The sequence below is a fragment of the Limulus polyphemus genome, unplaced genomic scaffold, assembly GCF_000517525.1.
Source record: "Limulus polyphemus unplaced genomic scaffold, Limulus_polyphemus-2.1.2 Scaffold3725, whole genome shotgun sequence".
NCBI lineage: Eukaryota > Metazoa > Arthropoda > Merostomata > Xiphosura > Limulidae > Limulus > Limulus polyphemus.
The window spans coordinates 68,567-86,767 of record NW_013669335.1 but is presented as its reverse complement, the minus strand read 5'-3'; the positions used below and the strand labels follow the sequence as shown (position 1 = coordinate 86,767).

At 33.1% G+C, this 18,201-nt stretch overlaps 1 protein-coding gene across 1 annotated transcript in view; it reads right to left on the bottom strand.

The window, feature by feature from the left end:
* The window catches only part of LOC106469925, a 21,708-nt gene extending 9,118 nt beyond the window's left edge, over window positions 1–12,590 (bottom strand). Inside the window, exons 1-3 of the mRNA XM_013930443.2 lie at window positions 12,291–12,590; window positions 10,048–10,188; window positions 4,585–4,677 (exon numbers count right to left, since the gene is read on the bottom strand). Of these exons, the coding sequence (XP_013785897.1) occupies window positions 4,585–4,677; window positions 10,048–10,188; window positions 12,291–12,344 (288 nt within the window). The 5' untranslated portion in view covers window positions 12,345–12,590. The remainder of the gene's footprint in view (window positions 1–4,584; window positions 4,678–10,047; window positions 10,189–12,290) is intronic.
* Window positions 12,591–18,201: the final 5,611 nt, after the last annotated feature.

The following is an 18,201-nucleotide window of genomic DNA, read 5'->3' as shown; positions in this document are numbered from 1 at the left end:
AATAAAAAGGCCGGAAGTGTAACCAATACCACCCCCAAAGACCAAGTATAAATTGCTGTCATTGCCAACCTGGTAACCATTTTGCTGTCATTAGTAAACATTACAGCTCTTTTGTACTACACACACACACACACACACACACACACACAAATCAGTATTTTTAATGAAGTATTTTGCTAAAGATTTTTCCATGATTATACATTTTTTTTACTAGTCTGAGTGCAAAGTAATTTACATGTTAAGATTAAAAATACTTTTATTAGTCTTAAAAATCTCATATTTCATTTGCATAATCTCCAAGATCTCCTAAATAAATTGCACATTTTTTTTTAGTAAAACTTCATATTTTATCTGTTATTTTCTCTAACCTACTTCTATTATGAGTCTATACAAGGTTCAACTATATGACGGGTCCCATAATAACTCACACACACAAAAATTTTAATTATCCTTTTTTCTTTCTAAAAAAGACTTCAAATTGTAACATGAAACTGTTTATCCTAAATAGCTTTAAACTCGTAAAAGTATACATCTATTTATACTTAACTTTATTATTTTAATACTCTTTGAACCAGGTCTAGCTACTATTTGCACCATTATAAATTGTAAGTCATTTGGAGGACATGCAGGTCATGTTATGCTATCAAATTACATTACACACGAGCTACTCATGAGCATACCTTATGAACCTAGTTTACTATTTTTACATTTTAGTTACTTTTATCAAACCACAATAGTGGTTCATAATAGGGATCAAAAGGAATTGCACAACCTTTAATATTGACAGCTAAGGTTGTACACATATAAAAATGCACAATAAAAGCACACATGTTAGACTTACAAAGAAAAGAAAATCTGCTCAAAATGGCCTGTTTGTAATTCTTCTTCTTATTCTTTTGCCAGCAAAAACAGCTCAATATATTGCACCCAAACTTTCTTAAGAATACTAAATAAGGTACTGCAAAGGTTGTAGGAGTATTGAAAAGTCAATTTGTTTCTTTGATATTTTACATAATGAAAAAAAAAAACATCATTATTTTTAGTGTAAATGATGTTATCATTATTCCCTGAAGTTAGCTTTCTTAAAAATATCTGGTGTTCCTTTAAAAATATTAATTACAGGGTGAAACCTGAATTACCAGCTAATAATAGAAGAAAATTAGATAACTAACATGTAGACACTAAATGCTTTGTACACTATTCAGGAGCCAAACCCTATATTATGTATGAAGTGAAGGAGTATATATATAAAAATTAAATTTTTTATTACACACATTCATAGAATAATTACTTTAAAAGACACAAAGGTTTATTTAAAATAATGTTTTAGATGTAAGTTTTATTCGAAAAGGCTGCTTTTCTACTGGTAAAATTTTATATGTGCTTAATGAAGGTAGTGTCTCAGTCTAGGCATGTATTTGTCCATTGCTATACATTATATCATAGATAATTTAATTATGCAAACTATAAATGCTCACTACATTCTCAAACAAATCTCCACGACAATCTCCAGTTGCAGCTTAATATTTTACATCTTGAACTAACGAGATCAAATAGTCAATAACTACAGTAAATCATCAAAAACCGTATCAGCTAGCTACTAACTATGTATATTATAATTACAATGTATAAAGTCAACTTCCATATCAAGTAATCCTTTGCTCATAGTTGAGCAAACAAAATAAATAAAACATTGGGAATTTAAAAACCTGCAAATAGTGATTGCAGACATTATTTACTCAAACTATAAATCCCTATTCTGACACCACCAAATGTAATTCTAGGTAAGAGCATGGAGCCAAAATAATAGTTTGTTGTTTGAGTAAATAATGCCTACAGTATCCCGCCTTGTTTCCTTATTTTATTTATGATCCGTACTTGCAATTTTTAAATTAACAATTTTATTATTTATCTTGTAATAATATATATAAAGATTACATATGAAAAACAAGAATTAAAGTACTTACCTGGGTTGTTGTTGCCTCTTTTTTTTTTTTGTTTTTTTTTTTTTTTTTTTGCTGTTGACTGTCAATGACACAATCCTTTTTATTTATACTAATGATAGGACTGCGCTAAATTTAGTATTTAATTAAATAATGCACCAAAGAAAAGAGAATTATAACAGGCAAATGCAGACAATGCCCTATAACTATCAAGTTTTCTGGCTTTCTAATTGTGCGACAAGAGCCATTAAAAATTCATTTAAGCTCATCAATGTAATTCCCATTGGAATAAAGGTTAAACTGGAATTGGAACTGACAATTCCCTGTACAGAAAGCAATGTAATATAATGCATCCTTTGATAGATTAAAACCTTTGCTTTCTACTGATTACATATAATATAGTATTGAATGTCAGAGAAAACTATTGGCAATTTCTGAAAAAGAGGATGTGACAGATGGGTGTGGCAAGAGGGGCCTGATTTTTTATTTGGTGCTCTGTAACCAAATAAGATTGAAGACTATACAAATTATATTTTCCCTGAGTGATGACACATTATAATGAGTAATTTACATTAGATTTCATACTTCTTGGAGGTGTGGTAAATAAATTAGAGAAGAGGGGATGGCTAAAGAGAATATGTCAATTTTTATACTAGGGGAAATTCAAGAATTTTTTTTTTTAAGTATTGCCATCTAAAATTTAGAAGTTAAAGTTATATACTATTAAAGTATGTATTATTAGCCATGTTTTTTATGCTATATTTATTGGCATAGCATGAGAAGAAAGAATTTAAACAAATTTTGAATGTAACTCACTAAAACTTCTTGATATGCACAGAAAAAGATGCCAGTGGAGTGAGGATTAATGATGCAAATCTCAATAAAATGAATTCGAACAAAACAATTAAACATGTTTGTTCAAAGCCTTGCCAAGGAAAAGAATGAAGTTAGCATCAGAGCTATAGATAAGGATGCGTACTGCGTATTCATGCGTATTTTCCCTAAAAAAAAGCATTAAAAATCAGATCTTGGTATAAAAAATACTTCGAAAATTGGCCGGAATAGATTTATTGTTTTCATCTGGCATAAATTTATGTAAGCTAATTGAGCAGACACAACTTGGTTTCCCACTATCCAGGTAAATATGACATGCCACTTCAATTCTAGTGGAACTGGTCAGTCTAATGTAATTTGAGTCAGCAAAAGCTCTTTTTTTTTTTTATATATAAACCGACTCTATCAAGCACTCACGATACACAGATCACAAAAATGTTGTTTCATCGACAGGTTAGTGTGTGACCAGAAGGACTTAAGAAGAATTACACAAAAAATATTTCACTCGAGATGATAAAACTGAAGACAGTGCTAAGATCGGTCGGAAAATAGATGATCTCATCATTTCTTGCACTGAACTTGACGTTTATGCAGTTTAACATGTAAATATGTGAAAGTTTTTGAAGTTAAACAGTTCAAGTTGTTGGTATTTACACACAGAAAGTGCTGGAATCTTTTAAGTCTAATTACAGTTTTGGGTATATTATTTAGCAGACACAGAACTGTAAGAGACTTAGACACAAGTGCAAAGATACTAGTCAGTTATAAACTCAGTTATTCATATCAGATTTTGAGCAGGCCACTTTTGTAATACATGACTGCAGGGGAATACTTTAAGAAAGAATGGCTTTTTTCTACCTTTAGACTGAAGACTACCTCTATGTGGCAGAGCAATGTCAAGGTAATGATTTGTACATGTACCTTTTTTTTTTCCTTAAGATACAAATATTTACTTATTATAAAGCCTAAGGCTTAGAATTTATAATATGTAAGAAGAATTTTGTACCTTAAGGAGAAAAAGGTAGATTGTTTTAAATTCTCATTGAAATTTTGCTTTTCACCATGGAGTTGGATTTCATGGAGTAAATACTCATTGACCTAAAATCTTATCTAGAGCTCTGTACCATCAGTTCAAGTGCATGGAGGTGTTTTGCCCTCTTATTGGTGGAGGGCTTTTGTGACAATGTCATCATGCAGTAGCACAATTCACGTGAAACTAGGTAAGAGTTGCCTTGAGGCTAGTGGCATGCAAGTCTCCCTGGCTAAACTGTGTGAAGAGGAGAGTTATCATCTCAGAAAGTTCTGCAAGCTGCTCGATGTTTGGGGTGCTTGCGATTACTTGACATGTCTGAAATGTAACCTCTAAAATTAAAAGTATTGAATTATTGAAAGAAATTCGTGTGTTAATGTCATTAAAAAAAATAAAAACTATCATAATGCTTAAACACAAAGTGCATGATGGTTTCAAAAACCATGTTCTTAAGTCAACAGAGTTAATAAAAGAAATTTTTTTACCTACCCACCTTAACTTTTTTGTTGCATGTATCCAGAAACAATTTTATTTTAACAACATCAACAATGAAAACAGCATATTTTTTCTTCTTAAATTTACTCAACATGATTTACTTTCATGGTATCTTAGTTTATTTTACAGAACTCTGTATCATCAAATCAGTATTCATTAACTATAACTATGGAAGGTAACATTACCATATAGAATACCTACACAAGAGAATAAGCCACAATACTATCAGAAACCTGCAAACTTGAACATATCAACTTTTACTGAAAAAAAGAGAAAAAAAACCTTTATAATTTGAAGAGACTGTAGCATAGCCAATTTTTCTGCAATATTCTTCTGTCTCATTTCTTCATATTCACTAAGCATCATTCTATCATTCTAAAAGAAAACAGAGGTAGATAAAAATTTTTTACATGTACAGCATTTGACACACATTTAAGGGAAAAAAATACATAAATTTAGAGATTTTTGTCAAAACAGGTAAAACTACAAGTTTCAAAAATTCACAGAAATAACCAAGAACCAAATATCAACTTATTTCTCAATAAACTACCTAACCAACAAGTGTGGCAGATAATTAACAATTATTACATAATGCCACCAATTTCAATATCTCTAAAATAAAAAATAAATTCCTATACCAAATAAAAGAAAACCAGATTGTTTGACTCTTAGTCCTGAAGCCTAAATTTTTTAAAGGTAGCAAAACTGCACCAATTAAAAAAAAAATAACACCCTGAAGGCAGAGTACCAAAAGAAAAGATTTATTTTTAATCCACGCTAATGCTATCTTAAAAACTTACTTCACAAGAGAGCAAGCATATACAGCTTAACATTGATTATTAGGCTGCCTATAATTTTAATGTTTTCATCTGCTTTTTAACATGCAAATAAATGTTCACGAACTTCTGATTCAAAAACTCCTCAAAAACATGATGTATTAGTCTTCCAACAAATTGCTTTTTTGCTTTTACACATGAACAGTTATCAAGGGTGTTGTTTGTAGATGTAGTTTATTAATATAATAAAATAATGTTTTTAACATGAAGAGGTTCAACTTTTAACTGTGGCAAACTGTGAAATTTTTACATAAGCATAAACCATGTGTATATTATATGTCCTTAATAGCAATTCAAGGATTTCAGTGGTTTATGTTTTGATGTAATATCTAAACCATTTGACTGCTTGAATGCACATGCAGAAACAACTGTATAACACACAACTTCAAGTAAAAGAAGCTCAATGTAACAGAGTACAAGTATCCCTCTTTAAGAATATACAACATTACTTTGGATAAATTGAACCTTCGATTCTCTAATCACGAGTTACATTTGTAAGTGAACCACTGGATAATGATAGCAAAGTTTTTGTTGAAGATTTTGAGGTGGATGAGTTTTAAATGTTTACTTCTGTATTTATAAAAGAAGATATTAGCAATATTTTTGACTGAGCATTTCATGAAATATTTAGATATCAGTCCCTTTCTAGTGACTAAAAAGATGATAAATGCATCAAGTACAGACAAGATTTCTCCACAGAGTTTTAGAGATGCAATTCTCTCTCTCTCTTATATTTTTAGTCAGTCAATAAAGAGTGGGTAGATGGATGTAGAAAGCAAAATGTTATCAACATATTCAAGTTCATTGTTATTTGTTGAGTACTTCAGCTATTGATGCTCGAATCTTTGCTCTTTCCCATTTACATTAATAATACTGATATAACAAGTAAATTACTAAAGCTTGTGATGACAAACCTCCTAGGCAGTTGTATTGAAGATACTAAGATACTACAGAATGGGTTGGATTAATGACCTTTAACAATAGTAAGTGCAAAGTAATGCATTTGAATTATAATTTGGATCACACAGATATTACACATGGGAACCAACTCAATAGCATGACTGATAAAGAATCTTGGCATAGTAGTGGATAAGTCACTCAAGCCATCAAAGCACTGCTCTGTTTATTTAAGCTAATATAATTTTTGGGTGTATTTATAAACATACAAGCTGAGGTAACCATCCTTCCTCTGGGTTATAAACTTAAGAAAAAAGTGTGGGTGGATGTTATGATAAATAACACAAAAATCATAACTTTCACACAATTTATTTATAACATTATTATTGTACCATGGGACAAAATATCTGGTTCTGAATCACAATTTGCAAATCAAAACAACCCCCACTTGCAAATCACTTTCAATTTTTTTAGCATAATGTGCAAATCATTCCTTTCTCTTATATGTTGTCTTTGAGACCTCCATCAACACACTGAAAGTGCCATAATAGTTTCACATGTTGTCATGTGCATATCGCAAACACATACATTTTGTAGTAGTCTGTTCATGATGTTTGGAATGCACTCAGTTGACTTTGCAGCCTAGCCAACTAGACTAGACTATGTACGTAAAGTACGTGCACTGCACATTTAGCTGGTTACGAACTCTCTCAATATGGGCTTGGTCCCAAAGACTGACCACATGACCATTTTTACTTCTATATAGTTCTAATACTATAAATTTTAATATAGTATGTGTATCTTCACAAAATTTGGTACTTTTAGTAAACATTACAAGTCGTTTGTATACAAAAAATCAGTTTTTAATGAAGTCTTTTCACTAAAGATTTCTCCATGAATATATCGAGTGATTTTTTTACCAGTTTCAGTGCAAAATGATTTTCACGCTAAGATTAAAAATACTTTTCTTCATCTCAAATGTCATCTGCATAATCTGTAAAACCTCCTAAATATATTTCAAACAGATTTTTCAGTAAAACTTTATATTTTATCTGTTATTTTCTCTACGCTAACTCTATACAAGGTTGGTCAATTTGACCTACCTCGTAAATACACACAGAAAAATAATCTAAGTTATCATAAGCTATCCATTATATTATAAGTTGTAAATGACTTGGGGAACACGAGGATCATGTTAGACTATCGAACTACATTACCCATGAGCTACTCCAAGCTGCTCATGTGCATGTCTTATGAAAATTTTTTTTATTACATTATTATTATTTTTATTTGACCTAATTTAACTTTAACCTAAAGAGTTACCTTTTTTACCTTTGAGTTACTTTTATAATAATAAATAAAGTATACACATGAAAAACAAAAAATAAAATACTTACCTGGGCCTTTTTTTCTGTCAACTCAATCACATTTAACTAATTTTTTTTATACTAATGGTAGTAGAGCACTAAATAGTTTTTATTTAATTAAATAATGCATCAAAGAAAATAGAATAATAACAGGCAAAAAGCAGACAATGTCCCACAACTATCACAATTTTTCTGGCTTTCTATCTATGTGACAATAGGCATTACAAATTTTACCAGGCTAGTCAATGCATTTGCCGTGGGAAGGAAGCTTGTTATGAAAGTGAAATTAAAATTTTTCTGTACAGAAAACAAGTAATATAATACATAATTTGATAGATGAAAACCTTGGCCTTCTATTTGTTAAAAATAATATAATATAATATTAATATAAATAATATAATAAAACAAGTAATATAATACATAATTTGATAGATGAAAACCTTGGCCTTCTATTTGTTAAAAATAATATAATATTGAACATGAGAAAACTACTGACAAATCCTGAAAGAGAGGACGTAACAGGTGGGTGTGGCAAGACAGGTCTGATTTTCAATTTGATAACCCTGTAACCAAACAAACTTGAAGGCTATGAAAATTATGCTTTATCTGGGTAATTACAATATCATAATAAGTGATTTAAGTTAAATTTCACATTTTGTGGAGGGTTGTAAATAAATTACAGAAGATGAGGAGAATTAGAGAAAAAGTTGCATTTCTCACACTAAGGGAGAGAAAAAAGAAAAACTAGATTTCAAAAATGATTTGTGGCAACTTTGTTCCATTGGAATATCTTCAAGTCACTTCTTTCCCTGTTTAATCAATTGTTGAATTATTTCGTGACAGTTGAGACATTTGGCATTTCTGACTGTTTTGAAGTTTTACTTTATATACCAGGAATTATTTTGTTCATAAAATGCTATGTATGGTACAATGAAATATTAGGGTTTAAAGCTGAATAAGTGTTATTAGAATACAAACATACCATTTACCTCTTTTTCATAATGGATGTTTTTACATAGAGTTAAGACTTAGTGCTACATTTAGTTGCCATAATGTGTTAAAAATTATGAATGTGATAAAGATGCTAAGCAATATTTGCTAATTGCTAACCAAATTCAATATTATTTAGCAGTTTCTGCCAATCAAATCCAAACTATTTTGTCCTCCGAGTATTCATTATTACCTCACCAAAAGTTTTGTATAAACTTTAGGAATTCAATATGTATATACCAAAACATGGTATAAAACATGCAGTGGTCAGAGTGACTTTGTAGGAAGAGGTAGTGGCAGTAGGAGTGCTTTCAGTTACCCACTTTCAACATCCAGCTCTTAATGTCGTTCCACAGAATTCTACATGGTTAATTAAGTGAGGGTCATTGGTCACAAAAGTGTCTTATGGGCCAAAGTTGAAATGTCATGGGTTAGAGTAGGAAGTGGTTAAAACTTGAAAAATGGCTCTTCCCATCAGCCTTAAGGTGGTTGTTGGGGTAAAAACATCAGCTGAGTTTATGTAGTATTGCAATAGTGGCATGCATTTTTTTCATTGCACTCCTCCACAGAATGCTAGTGTACTCTCCAAGATATACAAGATACTTGTGTTCCCTCCCCTCCCACTGTGTGTATGCTGTTTTATAGAAAATTGTATTTTTTGTTTTTGGTGTAAGGATGTGTAGTTAACATTAACTTGTGTCAAATATAATAAATGCTCAATAAGAGCAATAATGGGAATGAAGGGGATTGTGAATACCCATTAACATACCTCTTCTTCCAAACTATCATCCCACAAAGTAGCTAGATAACAGACAGACACAGGTTTTTGTGCTTTATATATATAGACTGATTTCAAGTCAAGGAACATAATTATCTCCATACATATCATTAATTGGGTCTCATTGGAACACTTGTGTGCAATTTTGGTCTTCTTGTCTAAGAAAGACTTATTGGAAAGTGTTAAAAGGAGGCTACTACAATGATTCTAAGTATGGATGGGTTATCCTACACGGAAAGGTTTACATGTCTTTACTTATTTTCTCTTAAGAAGGGAAGGGTAAGAATAGATTTTGTTGAAGTTTAGAAGAATGCTCATTGGGACTGATATTATTAAGGCCTCTAATTTCTTTATACTGTATTCTAAAGAAAATAAGATGGGAAGATACAAGTTAAAGTTTGGAGAAGAAAGCTAGGCTCCTGTTTTATTATTATTCTTTTTTAAGGGTGATTTGTGGAACAAGTTTCCATAACAAGTAGTGGAGGCCAGTACTTTACAGGAGCTTAAGAAGGGAATCGATAATTTCCTGATGGGTTGCAAGGACAACCTTGAAGGAAAACAGTGATCCCTTCTTGTCATCATGTTAAGTTTACACACAAAAAAAACTTACCTCTAGAATACAAAGATACAAACAGTTACATTTAGTTGTATAATCTATAATAAATAATCGATAAGTACTCTTTAATTCTGTTAAGATGTATAACATAGAATATACATCTTTATATTTTTAAGGTGATTTTTTTCAATACCCAAACAATGAACTTGACTTTACTTTGATTTTTTTTTATAAAAGTTGAATCAAACATGAACAAACAGTTATGTGTAATACATGTTCCTTAACTTAGACTTCACAACATATACTAAAACTTCAATGCACCTTCCATTTTTTTAATATGACCTTTTCACTACCCAAGGTATGAACTTGACTTCCTATACCATCTGACACTTTAAGAGTTGGAAGATGATGCACTTCGGGGGCCATTACTTTTCTAGGTTGCCAGGTAGCCACAACTGGATTCTATATTATAACAAAATTAAATAAAAATATATCAGTTTTAATTGTTTGGAAATTGTAGTTAATTTTTTATTAAAATATATACAATGTTATGTCAACCTTTACTAATCAATCTTAAAGTTGTTAAACTGTACCTTAATTCTTATACATCAGTTTGGAGTTAAGATAAGTCATCTTTATAATGAGGCTGTTACACTGTATCTAACTTTTTATACATCAATTTGGAGTAGTTACCTTTATAATGGGAATGACAGAGTACTAAGTAACATCATTTTCATGAGAATTAGTAACCTTATCATGATAAACGTAATAACGAAAAGTTGAAACAACCAAGACAAAAAGAAAATGGTCTAAAGCTCAAAAATAAACACCCAACTCTTTCTATTTTAGCAATCTGACACTTGAAAACCCCATAAACTACTATTTATAAATCTGTGAAAAGGCTAATCATCTCAAAGTTGAAATATTGTGTGTGATATCCTATTGATAGAAAGGGTATGTTTGCAAAAAAAATGATTTTAATAACATACCTCACAAAAAATTATTCTGGTAAAGTGTTTAATTGCATTGTAGGAAGGTTGGATGGGAGAAAGCAAAATATCGTTATTAATAAAGTTTAGTTAAACTGCAATTAGTAGAGTGCTTCAGGAGTCAGTGCTTGGGTCTTTATTTTTTTTATTTATATTAATGATATTTATAACGGCATAATTAATAAGTTAGTTAAGTTTGCTGATATCATTAAATTCCTGGGTATATCTAATTGTACTGAACAGCTGATGTATTACAAAATGCATGAATCAATTGGTAGTTGTATCAATAGATAGAAAATGATCTTTAGTTATATTAAGTTCAAGGTAATGCATTTAGGTTATCAAAAGTTGGATCAGATTTAATATAAATAGGAAGCCACTCAATAATGTGACTGAAGACAAGGAACCGTGTATAGTAGTGGATCAACCACTCAAATCAGAAGCAGTGTTTGCTCAGCAGGGGCCCCATACAAAGCTTGCTTAAGCTAACATGAACTAAAATAATAGTAAGAAGCAATATTGACTTATTGAAAGAGGTTCAGTTGAGAGCTACTAGGATAATTCTGGGGATTATCTTAAGAAGTGATATTACTGAATTACAGGATGAAGACCTTTAACTTCTTAGTTTGGAATTATGAGAACAACAGGATGAACAGACACAAATTTAATTTTTAGAAAACACAGCTAAGATCCAGTTTATCTTTTCAAAGAGTGATATGTTTTTGAAATGAGTTGTTCTCAGCAGTAATGGAGACGAACACTTTATACAAGTTTAATAGGGAAATCATTGATTTCCTTAAAAATAAAGGATGAACTTAATTTGTATTTCTTTAAAGTGGTTATGCAGGGACTGAATGATCCTTTATTCTCTACATCTTATAGTATCTCTTTTTTGTAACTTTTGTTCAGTTCAGCTATGATAATTATAATTTAAGTGTCACAATCTATGTATATAGAGGCCTAAAATGAAACATAGATGTGCATTAATATTTTTTCTTTAACAATGCTTTTACATTAATAATTCATTCGTTTCATGTCAAGAATATGAAATTCGCTATCTTTTTTTGACGAGTACTATAAATATCACCAAAATCAACTGCTCTGTTTTTACAACTTAATCTACTGTACATTATACATGTATAACAAATCCCCATCATAACTCCGTGATTCTGTATTTTCAATCTGTTTGGGGTCATAACCATTCAAACAGATAAAAACTAAAGCCATTAAACTTACAAGTTTGAAGAAGCAAAAACTTAAGTACCCATGGTCATACTGTTTACAAAAGTAATACCAATAAAAAAAAAAAAAAGTTATAACTTAAAATTGCTATATCACCATCACCATTATTATTACTATTAACTAATAGATAAAAGGGTCGTTACTATTACTACTGATTATTATTAATATTATATATTCCATATTCTCTAGAATAAACAGCGATACAAAATTAATAATAATGTAGGAAACATTGTAAATTTTAGTAAATACTAAAATAGCTAACAGTGACAGAATTCAAAAACAGGCCTCTAACGAGTCTAAGACGTAAGATAGAGTAAGATTAAAACTACTCACCTTACGATAAAATTTCGATATGTCAATTAGCCCTTGGCTTTCAATGTCTGACATGGTCGATATCGATGGTTTAGAAATTTAAAGATGGGTATTTAGCGTGTTGTTATACTAAATTACTATTCACTATCAATAGTAATTGCAATTAAATAACAGTTAGTGTAGCCACAAAATATCATTCATAATTCTATTGTTAAAGTGCACAAGAGAAAATCACTCAAAACAACTATTCTTTAATTTCAATGTTACTAAAAATATAAATCACCTTCTCAATACATACTACAACTTTCAAGCTTGAAGGGATAACATTAAGTTTCGCGCTTTTACTTATAATAACGTATATGCTATTTTACTACCATCTATCAGTTGTTTAACAAACTAAATGAAAGATTTTCGGAAATGTAAAATAAAGTATTCGTATTATTTGGTTTTAACTACATCGCAGATAAGTATATTATTGTTGGGAGAATATGTTTTGTATTAAAGTTATAGACTGATCGGAATAAAATATCTAATTGAAATATCATTAATATATGAAAAATGAAATACTATAATTAAAATATACGCTGAAGATGTTTGTTTCTTTTGAATGTTCGTGCAAAGCTATTCATAAGGTTATCTGTGCAGAAGGAAGGCAGCTACTCAAAAGCACTCACCACTAATTTTTAGATTGCTCTTGTCTAATCAAAAAGTGGGATTTGACCAATATCCTTATTACATACTTGCAGTCGAAAAGTGTGAAGAGAGTTTTTGCTGAAACGGGTTGTGAGCCACGAACCCTCGGATTAATAGTCCGATCAAGCTAAAAACTCAGCCATGCCTGGAACAGATCGATATATATTTAACATTTTAATAAAGCAACTTAATTCGACTTCAGGTTGCGAATGATACCTCAGAACGAGGACGCGGAAAGTGGAGGTCTTGGGGGGCGGCCGCACTCTCCACTTGATGAGGAAGAAGTGCTCAGGGTTGCTAAATTTGGGGAAAATTCTTCATTAATGGAGGAAAATTAAACCAATGGAGAGAAAATAAAAGAAATTGTGTGGAGAATTTATTTTTTAAATGGGTGTTCAGATAAAAATGGGGAATTTTATGTTCTCTGTAATTAGATTCTTAGAAATATTTTAATCATTTCACCAACCTTCTAACAGTGAGTTATGGAGTAGCCAATTGCACAGGCTTTAGTTTTAACCATAAATCACACATTATAAGTATTGTTGCGACAGCGGAGGGCACGTGACTAGTATCACGCCACGTCCTTCTCGAACGTTCACGTCCCTTCCCTAATTGTCGAGAACCTACTAGATAAGTCGTAGTCTTGTATATATAAACCGGTAAGAACTGAACGTGAGGTAATGTGTAATTGAACTGCGGAGAGAGAGAATACTGTTGAGCACGTGAGACGTTCGTTGTGAATTATAGTGTTTGTTATAGCGCGACTGTTGAAATTAAGTGTATCGCAAAGTTGTATTCAGAAAGAATAAACCAGTTTTATTTAAGAAAGGACTTGTATCGGTAAAGTTTCTTCGGAAAGAATTTTTACGGAAAATTTAACTAACGAACGGATACGTAACAGTATATTAACCCTATCAGGATCACATGCTTGTTTTGTTCTCATATTTGAAATACTTATCCTAATTGTATGAACTTCGACACACATTTTCAACATAATATTTTGTTTGTGCTTACAAGTAATAATAATTTTAGTAGTCTTTTAGGTTGTGAATTTTCTTCTGAAACGCTTCTTTCTTATATTAAACATACTTCCTTTCGTATTAGAGTTTCTGATTTTGGTTATTGTGTGCCTAAAATCTTGTAAATATACACAATTTTGCATTGATAATTTATTTATTAACTCATATCTTATATCTATGTAAAGTACACGTAACAATAGTCTATATGAAATTATAATATTTTTTTTATTCTTATTCTTGAACAATACGTTATACATAAGTTCATGAAGGGAGATGCTGAAAACAGCTGAAAATGGGGGAGTTTTTAGGAGGAAAATTTTTAGAGAAGTGTGTGATAACCTTGATCCTGTGCCAGTGTGTCCCACCGTTCGTTCTCGTTAACTCTTCATTATTATTAACATCACCTGGGAATGTAGCTAATTTATTTTATGACCATTTTCACTGTTTGCAAGAAAGTTGTGAATAAGTATTGATGTGCAAGTGCTGGAAGTTAGTTTTTCAACCAATTCGCTAAGCTTTGCGATGCAAGAGTGGGCATTTATTGTTTTTTTTTAACTCATCACTGATTGTATCAGCACCAAGCGCTGTTAGAACCTCAAACCATAAAAACATACGCTGCAGCTGCTAAGGCGCATACAAAGCAATCAGTGAAAGAACCAGCTACTAATCATACAGACAGAACATAACAACACACTACAATCACAAAGTCGGAAGTCAGCCGAAAGAAAATATGAAAACTAGCTCGAACTCCAGCCCTGTTATCACAGCCATCATTAACATGATCTTCGACTTCATAGATAAAGTTCAGAACCCAAACAACAACACAGATTACCTGACAATCATAATCAGCACAACTACAAAACACCTGGCACCACAGGATAGTTCTCACAAATTATACAAACTGTGATGGGTTACTTCCGAACGTAAATTTACAGTCCTACATGCTGTAGCCTGTAGGTGGACTTAGTTCCAAGGGACACAAGATCGAAGACTTAATGAAATAAACAGATGGTTATACTATGTGCATTACTGAGATCCTTATCACAACATATATTCATCTGTTACGACAGCGGAAGTCACGCGACGCTGGGAACATGCGCGCTAGAGTTTCTCGAATTTGCCCGCCAGCTCGAGTGTGATCTAGATGCCTTCTTTTTAAGTGTATATATAAGCCTGGCAAAGAAAGCGAGCGGCATATAGATAATTGAGTCAAGCGAACAGTAGGAACCGTAAGTAAAGTGTGTGAATCACTGTCATTTATAAAAGTTGTTAGGTGTATTACAAAGTTTGTATTAAGAAAGAATAAACAAGTTTCAATCAAGAAAGGACATGTATCGCTGAAGTTTCTCGGAAAGAATTTCTATAGGAAATTAACAAAGAAGCAAATATGCAACAAATTAGTGTCAGAGAGTGGGACAGAAAAGAAGAAAAAAATGGAAACGAGAGGTGACAAATCAAACTACAACTTAACAGATTTGATGGCAGCAATACAAGAACAGCAAAAGAAACAAGAAGAACGAGAAAAGAAATGTTACGCCTCCAGTCGTTAATTGATTTTCCGTAACTTCGTTCCGACGAAACTTTAGTGACACAAGTTCTTTCTTAATAAAACTGGTTTATTCTTTCCGAATATAACTTTACCGATACACTTATTTTCAACAGTCGCTCTATAACAAACGTTTTAACAACGAACATTAACTTCAACAATACTTTCTGACTGCAGTTCAATTACTCACTACCTATACACATTCTTGTCTCGTCACGTTGTTAGCGTCCTATATATATACCAGACTAACATATATCTAGTAAATGCTAGGGCATTCACGAAGGAACAGGATAGTTCTAGAAATGTGGCGTGACCTCGCTGACGCAACACTGCCCCCTCCTTAGTATTGTTCGTCCCGAACAATAACCACATATAATAAACCAATAACTTAATTAAAATGTAAAGAATTACAAACACAAAATTACAATTCAACAAAGTCTCTTAATTTTACGGGACGTATCTTCTTCCGTACTGGTCTCCGTCTCGTTGGCTTCTGCTTCATGTGGGGTTCATCTGCTTCATCAGTAAATGTCCTATCGTTGGTAACAGTCACATCAGTGGTAGTAACTTCATCAAGAGCTTCATCGTTTCCCTTCTCAAAACTGAGTAGAGTTTCTTTTTCGACGTTGGCTTTTTCAGGTGACACCTCTTCAGCAGCGTCATTTGTTCCTTTGTTCACTTCATCCCAACTGAAATGTCCTGGGCCGTGATAACGCCAAAGCCTGTTGGCATGCACCACTTTTGGCTTACCTCGCCGACCACATTTTATCCGGAAAGTCACGTCTGAGAGACCACCAGAGAGGAACTACTGTGTAACACGGAGGTAACTCATTGCTATAGTAAAGAATCTGACATATTTCCATCCTTACCTCTATGGTGCAAGGTTTACCATCAGGACAGACCGTGCTGCGTTATGCTATTTAAGATCATTAAAGAACCCAGAGGGACAACTGGTACGTTGGATCGGAAAAATAGACCAGTATAATTATAATATTGAATATAGAGAAGGAAAATCCCGTGGTAATGCTGATGGACTGAGCCAAAGACCCTGCGAAAATGACTGCAGACATTGCTGCAAAAGAGAGGTTGAACTAACCAGGTGCCATCAAGCTGAAGTCAAGCCGACTATAAGCAATGTTTTGTGCCCTGCTTGGGAGAAGGTGTCTAGTCTAAGCCCTGTGACAAAGAACTATTGGGCACAATGGGACCAGTTGAAACTTGATGGTATTCTTCTCCGGAGATGGGAACTTCAGATGGGAAAGTGACGAACTGGCAAACGGTTATACCAAGGAAGTTACGGGAAGTTATGTTGCATCAATCCCATGATACTGTAACAGGAGGACATCTCGGAGTTAAGAAAACATTGAGTCACCTACGACAGAGATTTTACTGGATAGGTATGAGACAAGATGTGGAAGAATGGTGCAGAACATGCAGTACATGTTGTGCTAAAAGGGTACCCAAGCATAAGGGACGTGCTCCAATGAAGTTATATCAAGTTGGTGCACCAATGAAAAGAGTACCTGTCGACATTGCAGGTCCTCTGCCCCAAACTCGTGCTGGAAACAAGTACATTTGTGTGGTGATGGATTATTTCACCAAGTGGCCTGAGGCATATGCAATACCAAATTAGGAAGCTACAACTGTAGCTTCGGCTATTAGTGACTTCTTCTTCAGATTTGGTATGCCATATGAACTGCATTCAGATCAAGGCCTTAACTTTGAATCAGCTGTCTTCCAAGAATGCTGCAAGTTGTTTGGCACCCGAAAGACCAGGACAACGCCACTTCACCCACAGTCTGATGGGATGGTAGAAAAGTAGAACTGGACATTGGGACAGGAATTGGCAAAGTTTTGTAATAGCCGTCAAGATGACTGGGATGTCTTACTCCCTCTGCTGTTGATGGCCTATAGGACAGCAGAGCATGAAACCACTGGATATACTCCAGCAAAGTTGATGATTGGTCGGGAACTTCGGTTGCCAGTGGATCTGTTAACAGGACGCCCACCTTATGAAGAGTTGCCTGAGAATGTGTCAGAGTTTGTGAAAGTGTTATCGGAAAGGATGGATGATATTCCCCATCAAGTGCATTCAAACCTGAAAACGTCTGCTGATTCGATGAAGCTATCTTATGATAAGAGATCTACTGAAGTCAGCTTTGAACCAGGAGATAAGGTGTGGTTGTATAATCCCAGGAAGACCAAAGGGAAGTCTCCTAAGTTGTCTTCTCCATGGGAAGGCCCATATGACATAGTGGATCTACTCAACACCCTACTGAAGTAGGCCACCACATGTTCGTTTTCGCCCACTTTCTGAGACAACACTCCTCCAAATCCGACATTACTAGCATCACAATCCAGTATGTACGGCAGTGAGGGATCTGGAAGCCTTAAAAGTGGAGCAGAGGCCAATTTTTCCTTCAACGTCTTGAAGGAATGCTGGCAAGAAACTGTCCATTCAAACTTTTGGCCTTTTTAAGTCAAATCATGTAGTGGAGCAGCTATAGTTGCAAAGTCCTTCACAAATTTGCGGTAGTAGGTACAGAGTCCCAAGAAACTTCTTAGCTCTCCCACATTGTCTGGTGTTGGCCAGTCATGCACTGCTTTCACCTTATCAGGATCAGTTTGTACACCTTCCAATACTCGTTCCATCAGCCTCTCAAATGTTGCTGGA